The sequence below is a fragment of the Myxocyprinus asiaticus genome, chromosome 19 (assembly GCF_019703515.2).
Source record: "Myxocyprinus asiaticus isolate MX2 ecotype Aquarium Trade chromosome 19, UBuf_Myxa_2, whole genome shotgun sequence".
In the NCBI taxonomy this organism is placed as follows: Eukaryota; Metazoa; Chordata; class Actinopteri; order Cypriniformes; family Catostomidae; genus Myxocyprinus; species Myxocyprinus asiaticus.
This window is the reverse complement of record NC_059362.1, coordinates 26,099,919-26,111,977: the sequence shown is the minus strand read 5'-3', so window position 1 is coordinate 26,111,977 and position 12,059 is coordinate 26,099,919. Positions and strand designations below refer to the sequence as shown.

Genomic DNA, 12,059 nt, shown 5'->3' with positions numbered 1-12,059 from the left:
TCGGACATTTATTTAAATGTTGCTTTGAGCATATGGATGAACCCAAAATTATATATTAATAAGTCCCCTTTCTGCAGGTAAGAGTGGATTGTGAGAGGGGTGACTACACTCGGTGACCTATATGAGAGTGGAGTGTTGAGATCCTTTGAAAATATGGTTCAACATTTTGGGATTCCCATATCTCAGTTATTTAGGTATTTACAGCTGTGCCATCTGCTCTGTATTATTTTTGGGAGTAGCATACACCCCCCAAAAGTGGCAGATACTATGGGAGTGGTGATTACTACTTTTGGAAAAGGTCATGAGGCATCAGTGTATTACTCCCTGCTAATTCAGAGTCTGGGGGACGGAGCTTTAACTTCTATCAAGAGATTATGTGAGAAAGATTTAAACTTGGTATTGGAGGTGGGAGTGTGGGCTAGGATTCTAAAAAATGTCAAGTCTGTATCTGGAGATGCAAGGGTGCACCTTATGCAATTCAATTAATTCTATTGGACCCCCTCTAGATTGTATAGGCTTGGTCTTAAGGACACACCCACCTGCTGGTGATTCCAATCAGTAGATGGTTTTTGTTTTGGTGTTAAGATCCAAGAATTTTGGTTGAAAGTTCAGAGTTTTGTGTGTGACGTTTTGGGCACTCGGGTTCCTTTTTGCCCCAGACTCTGTATTTTAGGCGATGGGGCGGTCATCAAAATAGGGGTTTAAACACATAAAGAATTGGGTTCTGACCAGTGTGATGACAGGCACACAGATTGCTTTAAAGGGATGGAAGTCGGCTGGAGTGTCCTCATTTCGGGAGTTGTGAATGGAGATGGGGAGGGTGGCTGCTTTTGAGGAGGTGTCATATAGAAGGATGGGAAACTGGGAGTCATTTGATGGGAAATGGGGTTGTTACTTGGAGTTTTTGGGGGAGTCTCGGGGAGGAGCTGTGGAGAGAGAGGTGTAGTTTTAGATGTATATGATTATTTTATATATATATATATATATATATATATATATATATATATATATATATATATATATATATATATATTTATTTATTTTTATTTTTGCGTATGTGTACTTATGTGTGACCACAGGGATGTTCATTGGGGGTCGGGGTTGGGTTGGTGATTGGAGAGGGGCAGGGGTAATAGAGGGAGTTAAATGTTGATTCAATGTATAATTGTTTTGTTTTTCTTTGTCAACTATTTGAATCAATAAAAAAAAAATTATATTAAAAAATAAATAAATAAATAAAAGTACCCATAGCAGGGCCGTAGCCAGGAATTCTGGGCTCCTTCCATCAATACTACTCAAATTGTTGTGTTTGTTGTGTGTGGACCTATGGGCTCCAAGAATCCCAGCTTTCATCCCAGTAGCCACAGTCTTGCCCCGTAGGGTAAACATACACCTGGTTGGAAAACACTACTATATAATGTTTCTTTTAAAACAAAACAACATAAAAGGGTACAAAAAGAGCCACAATAACAAAACAAAACAAAAATATTTTTAAAAAATTCAATAAATTAATAAGCCAAAGGAGAAATATTTATGCCTTCCCCAGTGTGCAAACAAGACATGTATATCCTGTTTCTGACCATTTCTGATCCCCTCTATTCATGTGAGGCTTCATGTTGTAAGAGTGCTCCTCTGAAGTGGACTTTTCTGATGGGCTCTTTGAAGCCTGCCAGGCTCCTGACACCTATGTGTGAAGACCTAGTGAGGCCCCGGACAGAGATATGAAAGGAAGACCCAATTACCCAGGCCTTAAATAGGGCTGCCGCAGCGGGGTTTCCCCAGCAACAAGCATCCTCAGCCCTTCCTACTCTCTTCTGTCCTTTACCTTTAAGCAGGAAGCTTCTCTATAAGATATCAGCCTGTTGTCTCTACAAAGAGCAGTACACGAGAAGCCCCTGGCTGTACAGCTGGATGTGGGGCTTCTGCTGGGTCAGTGACTGGGAAAGGAGGTCCAGTGTTTTAATGATCATCTTTACACTCAAATGAGAAGTTACTGATGCAGAAAGATGTAGGAACAAGGATAATTGGGCCAAGACATATGATATGGGTTAATATGAATGTGGATGGCATAAAAATTCACAACTAATTGCATGCTTATTAATTCAAAAAATTAATACGCCTATACTGCTGCCGTTTAAAATAATGGATGTATATACTCTCCATGTTTGCATATTGGGGTGTGTGTGTGTGTGTGTGTGGTGTAGGATAACAAAACCTGAAATCACCTACACTGTCCTACACAGCCAACTCTCATCAAAAAGAAAAACAAACAAACAATGTTTTAATAAAAATGTATAAAAAATAAATGCATAACGGTTTGTGTGGGGGTTAGGTTTAGGGGATACAAAATATAGTTAGCTCAGTAAAAAAAAAAAAAACACCATGCTAGAACATTAAAAGTGTTTGTGTGAGTATGTAAGTGTGTGTGTGCGTGTGTGTTTGGACAGTCACCATGTCACTTCGGTCGGCTGCATCTGTGCAGCACCATCGATCCAATGACATGGATAACATTAGAAGGCAGAGTAAAATAGCATGTATTGATATGTATGTATTTGTTTGTGTATTTGTTTGTATACATGTGTGTGTGAAAAAGCAGAGTGGGCATGTGATGCTGAAGCTGCAAGGACATTGCATCAATTACACAGTCTGTGCCAGCAGGTTCCAAAGACAGACCACTCCTTCATCTCAGCTCTCACAGTGGGGGAGTATGCGAAGTGTTTGTGTGTGTGTGTGTGTGTGTGTGTGTGTAGGGTGATATTGTACTAAAGCTTTTGTTGCTTTGTCTTCTTCAGTATATGATCAATATGTCTACAACAAAAAGAGACTCGCACATACAGTATGTACACACACAAACACACTGGCTCTTACCATCTCAAATATGGGCGTAAAACTGTGCCAGGCCCTCTGAGAGTTATAGACTGTAGTGTGTGTAATTTTATCAGGCCACATCAATAGCTCTTGAGCCACAAGATAAAAATGGGTGAGAGTTTCATCTGTTCATCACTTCCTTTCATTGAGTAAAAAGAAAAAATCCCTCCACAAGTGTTTATCTATTTTTGCAGATTTAAAATATATGCCTAGATTTATTTGTTTAGGTTTCATTAATTTTATGATCAAATGTGTCGATCATATACAGTATATACCTAGTCATAGTCTGTTGATAGATAAAGAACAAAATGTGATTACATTTGTCCACAGTAAAATTGATTTACCCTGTACTGCACTGTAATATTATTTTTAGTCTGCATTCATTGTATCCATATTCACTGCATTCATATCCATTTCTCAGCAACAAACACATTTAAGCAAATCCTTATAACAAACAAATAATTTGTATGACTGTAAGTATTTTAATGAAGTTTGATGGGTAAAAAAAAAAAAAAAAGCTTTTCTGAAGGGAGTTCTCCAGAGCAGAAATGTGTCCTCTACACAGTGCACCATGCCAGAAAAACAATGCAAAAAAGATTTTAAAGACAAGTATTTTTGTCTTGTTTTCCAGTAAAAATATCGAAACATTCTTAAAATGTGATTAATTTACTTGACAAGCAAACTAGCATAAGATTTCTTGTTTGAGAACAATTTATTTATTTCTCAAAAAGTGAGATTTATGCTTAAAACCAGAAAAAACTGTTTGCCAATGGGGTAAGAAATTTAAACTTAATTCAAAGACAAAACAAGATTTTTTTGCTTACCCCACTGGCAGATTATTTTTAGTCTAAAGTCTAAAGTTCACAAAATGTTGTCAGATTTATCTTAAAACATTCCCATTTTTCTTGGCAAGTAAATAAATCACAATTTAAGAATATTTAGATAATACAGACCTTATTCACGCTAGCGCCATCTTTGGGAATGAAAATGAGGCTGTGAGGGATAGACTTACAGTCTCTTCAATGGGCTGTACTCATTTTAAAGTTTTTTCTGGATCGTTCCACGGACAAAACATTGATAAAATATTTGTCCAAGAACATTCAATTTACAAAGAACTCCAGACAACATGAGTTGTGGAAAATCAGATGTGATCTAGGAGCTTTTTACAGCTTTATACCGTGCGTGCCATTGAACAGATGGTAAGTCTATCCCTCACAGCCTCGTTTTCATTCCCATTCAAAATCAAAGATGGCGCTAGCGTGAATAAAGTCTATTACAGGAAAACAAGACAAAACTACTTGTCTTGAAAATAATTTTTTTGCAGTGAAGATATTATTAAAGATTTAATGACTGACAGGATGTGGTGACCGAGAAAAAGCTTTTTATTGGTTTATTCAAAGTCATCCCTTTATTATTAACCATTTTTATTGCCACCTTACATGCATCATGTGCTTGCTAAGTGAATAAAATTGGTGTCTTAGCCTGATGCACCATCATACAATATAGGGTTAAATTCCAATGTTAATTGTAAGGGTCTTTATTTAGAAGTCCCAGACATGAAGTCCTATGCCTGTTAAAGTTACCGGAATGATGTTCACATGTTATGTACTAGTAATGTCAGTGTTTTCACTGTACCATACCTCCACCCTCTTCATCTTCTTTTCCATGGTAATGCGGTCAAGAGCCTCGGTCCTTTCAGTAATGATTTTGAAACTCATCCTTGCTTCTCTCAGCCAATCAGAGAAGGTCCTGAGAGCATTCTGAGCCACTGTGATGCTCTGCATCTCCTCCTGGAACTGTTTGAGGGTCTCCTGAATAACAGAGGGATAACTCAAAAGGCTCATTGTCAAGAACACTTGTTTGTGTATGTGTTATTCTGCCTCATTTTGTTCTCCATATCAGCATGTAGTGTTTTGATTGATCCAATGCGGCATACTTGCAACCATTCACTGCTGGGTGCTTGAGACTAAGCTATTTTGCCGCATTCTTCACTTGACATTCAAATCGCTCATGCACATGGCACCAATTAACGTTTTGTGCTGTGCTGTGCGCACACCTATCTGATATGTAATCGCTCTTGACTGCAGTGCCTGTGAGGGCCAGTTGTTTCTCGCAAAGTAATTACATGCTCTCTTTGTGACACAGCCAGGGTGTGTGTGCATGTTGGAGAAAAGTGGGCAAGAAGAAGACGTGTTACAGCAAGTGTTAAAAACAATTCAGCTGTTGCCACGGAAGCAGCAGCACCAATTGATGGGCAAGATTGGCTCCTGTATTGTGTAATTACAAGCTTAGGTCTCAATGTGGGAGAGACATTGATTTTTCAACATGTAGTAGTTTTTTTTTTGTTTTTTTTTGTCTTCCCACAATGACACAGAATAAATAGGAGCTGGTTAAACTGGCTGGATAGCTTCCAAAATTTATACTGCTAAGAAATTAGACTCATCAGTGTGTTTTGGCAGCAAATTAAGAGGTAAGTCAATGACACTAGGTTCTAGTGTCATCATTACAGAAGAATATACTGTATAAAGAATGACTAAAAGCTGTTTTACCTGGTTCTCTTTCTGACACTTGTTCAGTATCTCACTGCAGGAACAGGCATGACAGATTACGGAAGCACCAATGACACCACGTCTGTCAAAAATTGACAGACCAATCTCTACAGCGTTCGGGGAGTCCCACCTCATTGAGTTAAAACGCAGCTACCTGAAGCTGCCTCCTCCTCACTCTCTACCCCGTGGAAAATTTTGGAAGCAGTTCTCAGCAGACGCCTTTGTGGATTATTGATAAACAGCTCACAGACGGAGCCGCAAGGTAACGTCTGGATGCAATAACTCTTCTGGATTTGTTGAGTGGCAATTCTTTTCTGTTTGCGAGAGAGAGAGAGCGAACTAAAGCTTTAAGGCGAGTTTTTACTCTCCTTCTTCTGTGGAAACTCTTAGCACTTCTCAGTGTTTTTTCCCTACTTTAAGGCGCTCACCCTGCCCTACAAAGGAAAGAAAAAAGTTCATCCACTCTCTACACTGCTCCGTACTACGAAGTTTTCATTTTGTGGTGGACTTACAGAAGAAGACGGTGAATGATCTATTATGGCCTCAGCCAAAGGGCCTGAGAGCCCTGAGGAAAAAGGCCATCCTTCTCGCCCATATGCTTACAGTGCGTGGATTTCTCTATATCGCATGTCTGGGTGCTAAAGACGCTCAGACTTCAATATAGAGCCCTGAATGTTGTCCTCACCACAGTTTATTCTTGCTCAAAGTCTGGGAAAGAAAGAGGGAAGAAGGACCCATGCTTCTCCTCTCACCCAGGAGAAGAGCTTATGGAGAGTTCTCGAAGGCCGTGCACATGAGGGGAGATGATGGACAACGTCACCCGGGCTCTTCCCCCAGTATATGAAGACCAGTAAGCGGAAGAGGGAGATGATGGTGAGGATGAAGCATCATCTGACTTTCTCAAGGAGGACGAGGACCTCTGAGTGCCAAAGGGGATAGCAAAGAGGATCCTGGTGAAGGCGAACATGGACCTCATCAAAGTCTGTGGCAGTCTGTGGCCCAAACTGTCTAGGACAACGTGGCCAAAATGAAGAGATTCTGGGACAAGCCTTTTTCTCAGCTGGTGCCATTAATAGTTTATCAAAACTGGACGTCCAGGATATGGAATTGGGTTTGGCAAACCATTTACACACAAGCCACGGTGCCGGGGCTTCACTGCCGGGAAAACCTTGCCAGTCAAACCTTACCAGTAAAACCGAGGGGGTTTCAGGCAGACTGAGAAAGGAGGACAGTCTGACTACCATCCCTCTTATCCTGCCCTGCCATGGCAATATGGCCCTGCAGCCGAAACCGGGCCATTCTAAACCCAAAAAGTCCTATGCAGTCACTGCTGCAAAGCCCGTCCGGCCAACACTTAAGGTAGTAAGAAGAGGCGGCCGACCAGAGGCTTCCCAAATTCACCAAGAGGAGTCTGGAGACAGCACCCAGGGCTTTTCTGTCCCAGACACTCACGAGTCAGACACCTCTCTCCCTCCTGCGGGGAAATGGAGACGGAAATGTTCAAAAAAGATGTTCGGACAGTGAAAAGTTCTGCGTCCCCACTTTTAAATGTGCGTGGGGTGGTGGCACATGTTCCCTTAGTGTTGGTATGGGCCAACCACTAGTGCTAAACACAGCCACTGGCAGTCAATAGGAATGAAACAGAACGCTAGTTACATATGTAACTGCTGTTCTGTGAATTCTGGATGGCCACCAGAGTTCTTGGTCACTCGGAATGTGCGGGAAAGGCGTAGCGAGGCGAAGTGCTGAGCTACTGCGGTGTATATGACTTCTGAGCTCTGCCCATGTCACCATGTGACTTTGTTGGTAAATTCTCTCATATCTGGCTGTCACGGTGATAATCCACTAGTTCTTAACACTGCCTCTGGCGGTCAGTAGGTATGAAACAGAACTCACTTGAATCTTATTGAATGATGCTATATAATTCCTTGAATTTATTAGTAAGATAAAAGTGTTAAAGGCTTTTAAAGGTTGTCAAAGGCTGACTAACCTGTATCTGTAGAAGCAAGGCATGGTAGCGGGCAGTGAGCTCAGTAACCCTGGTACTGACCCGACCACTGACATGAGCATCCTCTACAACCTGCTGAGCAAAAGCACTGAGGACTTCCACATCACCCTGACGCTGAGCAGCCTCCATTTGCCAATGCTGCGAAAAGGAAATGACAGTAAAATGTCATCAACATTTCTGAAATCAGTGCTAAAAAAGAGATAAATCCATTTCTAGTATTTTTGTAACTATAACACTGACAAAAAAGACTTAAAATATTGCATAATTATAAAAATAAAATAACGCATAATTATAACACAGCTTACCTTCAGGTGCAGTAGCTGGGCCTCCTTTGTAGTGACATCAGTGCGCTGATGGCTTCTCACCTTAACTTTGAGCTCCATGTCAACCAGCCACTGGTCCAATGTTTGGAACAGACCCTCTAGCTGCTGAACTCTTGAGAGGGCCTGCTCTACCTGGACTTTGGTCTCCTCAAGCCGGGAATGGTACCCCTGCCATTCTGTCTGTGCAGTTTCCAGGGCCCGAGCCTCAATTTGAGGGGCACCCCATGGAATGACTTTGTCTCGACTGGCAAGAACTGAGCTGAGCAAGTTATGTCCCTTTGGGCAATGAGACTGGAGCATCTGGAGATGTTATTAAACAGAGAGAAAGTGTAAAAAGAATCAGACTACAGACACAGAATGTTTGAGAATGTTCTTGTCCCATTTCTCCTCAGTTTTGTAAGGATTAGGTCATTCAGAATTATATACTTTTGCCTAGAATATAATAAGGAGAAAATATCAATAATAACCTGCAATTCTTTTAAAGTATTCTCCAGAGCATTTACATCTTCATCCAGGGGTGAGAGAAGGGCCAAACTGCTCTGCTCATGCTCCAGCCAGTCTTCAAACATGTGCAGTCCTCGCTGGTACTCTTGGTGGAGCAGAACCAATTCTTCTGCTTTACTGACAGCAGCCTGAAACACCAGTAGCATATTTTACTTCACATACATCTTACTTACTGCAATCACAAGGACTTCTACAGATCATTGTGGGACATTTGGTTGAATGCTTAATATTAATTGTTAATTATACTGTATGCTCCTGACAAATCAAGATCAAGCAATGGTCTACAACCCCAGATATTTGATGTGCATACCTTGGCTTTATCTTTGATTGCTGTATATCTCTCATTGAGTTTCTGGATCTCCTGTTGGGTGGCTGTATGTTCATCAATGTTGGAACCCTTGGTAGCAATGGTTTCCAAGGGGCTGGAGTGGCTAAGAACTTCCTCATAGAGTAGCTGTTCAGAGAAACAAAGCAATTAAAGCAATGAATGCTTTCAGTTTTCCTTCTAGAGAACATTGAGATGTAACTCAAAACACAAGAATTTCAGAGACTCACATTTAAAACACCCACAATATAACAAGCTTAAACAGACCTAACCCTTTTCAGTTGCACTGGATCATGCTTAAAAAATATAAGTAATATCCCCTAGAGTGGCCCTACCATTAGATGAGATTCTATGTTTCTCTAGGCTAAATAAATCTTATGAAAAGTATCAGTTGCCTTGGCGCGTCCCAGGTTGGCTGTCTTGTCCCTCATTTCAGCATAGTGTTTGTCTGAGTTTCCAAGACTCTCTTCCACTCGCTCCATCCAGCACTCAAACTGACTAACATCCTCCTGGTAACTGGTCCAGTGTGACAAAGCACCTTCAAGCTGGCTGTAAATGCAACATATATACAAGTCATCCTATGGCATGATTATCCACCAGAGCATACATCTCAGGAAATGCTTGAACAAAAGCAATTACCTAATTCAGATATAAGAAGAGCTAAATAAACACAGAATGGTTAAAAGTAAGCTCTCTGACCTTTTGCACTGTATGGATGCTGACAAGAGTGAATCCCAGGAATCTTTGAGGTCTTGGATCTGCTTGCGTACCACTGGTACACCTTCAGCTGAGGTGTTCCTCTGGACAGACTCCCCTCGAGTAAGGAGCATCTTCAGCTGAATTTCTCTGCCCTGACAAGCTGTCAGAAGAGCCTGGAATCAATCAGAAATCATGTTACACCTTCTACAGCTACAAATGAAATTAACATATGATGCCAAAAATACACTGTTAGTTGAATAGGTCTGGTAGTTAACTGAACTTATGAGAACAAAATACATTAATTATCAAGAGTGTTATGGCCTAGTTAATGCTGACTGTAGTTATTAGAAAGATATGTAAAACTGTGTTGTACACTGTGTAAAACAAATGACAATTTACCTCAAGCTGGCTCATTCTGGTGATAAGCACACTCTTGTCAGATGTTGGGGATCTGCAGGTCTTGAGTACCTGTTGGGACTCTGAAACCCAGTTCTGAAGTTCTTGCAAGCCCTGCGTGAAAAGCTGATGCTCCCCCACCACTCGTTCTACCCTGGACACCTTCTCCTGCAGAAGTCAGTGAATAGAAGTCAAAATTTTACAAATACTAAAATACACAAGTGATAATACACAACTAGCATTCAATTTGCTCTTTTATGGAGTAGGCAATCTAACAGAACTCGGAGAAACAAGAATTAAATTAAATTAAAATGACTGAGAACAGATCATGAAATTTACAAATGTAAGAAATAATTCATTCTCCATTATATAGCATAACAATAGAATCAGACTAGTATCAATTCACATTTCATATATAAACGTAAACCAGAGATTTTTACACTTAAAGAGAAAGGTGGACAAACGAAAGTGGAAAATCATAATCCTCCAGACCGTCCAGATTAAAAACCAACCTGTTGCTGAACGTCATATAAACAACAGCACAATTTAAATAGGTCTATACTGTATAGTAAATCACTAAACAGGCCATTATCTCATCTCCCATCACAATCGGTGGTAGTAATGGACAAATTAAGCACAGGAATGATGATGAGCTATACAGACAGGAAGAGGAGGTTACCTTAATCAGGTTGCTCAGGGCCAAGTAGCATGCAGCCAGCTGACAGACTCGATGCACAAAGCTCTTCCCAGCACCCTGACCATCCCAGAGCCCATGTGCTCTTCCTCTCAGCCCTGCCAGTTCAGACTCTCTAGAGCGCATTTCCTCCAGGAACATCTGAGCATGTGCAATCAAGGGTTAAAATGCAAGCAGGGATCACAGGGGAAAAAAAGAGGAGGGTGCATGCCATGAAAGATCACACAGATAGACAAAACACACTAAAAACCATAATGAGCTTTTGGCAAACTCCTGATGATGTTAGGTAGTATTTTAATCTCAGTTACCATTCATTTTTATTACATCTTATTTCCATATAATGAAAGTGAACGGTAACTGAGGCTGTCATTGTGCCTAAAATCTCCTTTTGTGTTCCATGGAAAATAAAGAAAATCATACAGGTTTGGAAAAACATGAGTAAAAATAATTATAAGTAAATGATGACAGTTTTAATTTTTTCAATACATTAGGGACCAAAAGACCACCCAAAACAAATGTCTTGCTTCTTTTCTTTTGATGGAAAAAAGAGCACACTGTGAAATTGTCAGTTAGGCAGACACAGTTCATGATAATAGAGTCTATCATGTTGGGTGCACTCTGGGGATAAAGGGATTAAGAGGGAAAGTGGGTAAAAGCAGGGGAAATGGAGAGGGGAGGGGATAGATAATCACTCAGAGGACCTCTATACACTGTACAGATACAGTGTTGGAAATGTAATTGCCAACGGAGCAGACAAAAGGGCCCATCAGGCGACAAAGCAGTATAAAAGTAGAGATGAAAGTGATAAGGCAAAAATAGAAATATTAATCTTTATCTTTCAAACCTCTATTCTACTTTCATATTATTGTGAGCTTGTATATAGGAGGCTTTAGTGTTCTTTGAATGCATTTGGAGAGGGACGCTGCTCTGGAAATAATTATTTACAGCTCAGCTTAATCCTCTATAGTGGAAAAAAGCCTGACTCTGCAGAATCAAAATTGACTGACAGTTTGTTTCATTATCTCTAGCAGATACTAACTGATTTAATTGAGCTTTAGTACTGCAAAATCCACTGCCATAGTTGATTTCATCTGATCATTTAATTAAATGTTGGATACAGATGGAGTAGCCCTATTTAAGCAGTTGGATTACGTTAAAAAGACATGGTTCTGTACAACAGGAAAATGTTGCTGTTAATACTATATGCTGTTAATATTGATTCACTAATACTCTAGTCTTCAGACGTTTAAAGGATAATATAGTGCTAAGTAATACATGAAATGTTTGTTGTTCTCCTATTAATTAATTAATTAATTTGCATTATTTTCAAAGTAAGGCCAGAGAGGACAGGAATACGGCAGAGATGGATTTCATTCAGTGAGATCAAAGCTCTTTCAGTAAATATGACCACGTTTACATCTTGTATTAAGATGCATCTTGGGTGATTCGATCAGGGGTCAGGTGAGACCCATCGCTGTTTACACCTGTTTGATAATATGTGTCTCCAGTGATCACTTGTGATCAGATTTGAGGAGGATCTCTGATTTCATAACGACACACATCAATCACTATGTTATTGTGTTCCTGCATAATATTAAAGTGCAACAAAGTCAAAAGACAAAGAAATCATGAATAAATGGCGTGCTGTCTCTCCCAGATGCAGCTGAAATTAAATCTAAGCAAAAATGCAACA

At 40.2% G+C, this 12,059-nt stretch overlaps 1 protein-coding gene across 1 annotated transcript in view; it reads right to left on the bottom strand.

The window, feature by feature from the left end:
* LOC127409952 (nesprin-1-like) overlaps positions 1-12,059 on the bottom strand; it is a 195,613-nt gene that overhangs the window by 94,360 nt on the left and 89,194 nt on the right. The window contains exons 59-67 of the mRNA XM_051644943.1: positions 10,352-10,507; positions 9,676-9,840; positions 9,277-9,449; positions 8,973-9,126; positions 8,563-8,706; positions 8,216-8,380; positions 7,731-8,048; positions 7,408-7,563; positions 4,509-4,679 (exon numbers count right to left, since the gene is read on the bottom strand). Coding sequence (XP_051500903.1) covers positions 4,509-4,679; positions 7,408-7,563; positions 7,731-8,048; positions 8,216-8,380; positions 8,563-8,706; positions 8,973-9,126; positions 9,277-9,449; positions 9,676-9,840; positions 10,352-10,507 — 1,602 coding nt within the window. The remainder of the gene's footprint in view (positions 1-4,508; positions 4,680-7,407; positions 7,564-7,730; positions 8,049-8,215; positions 8,381-8,562; positions 8,707-8,972; positions 9,127-9,276; positions 9,450-9,675; positions 9,841-10,351; positions 10,508-12,059) is intronic.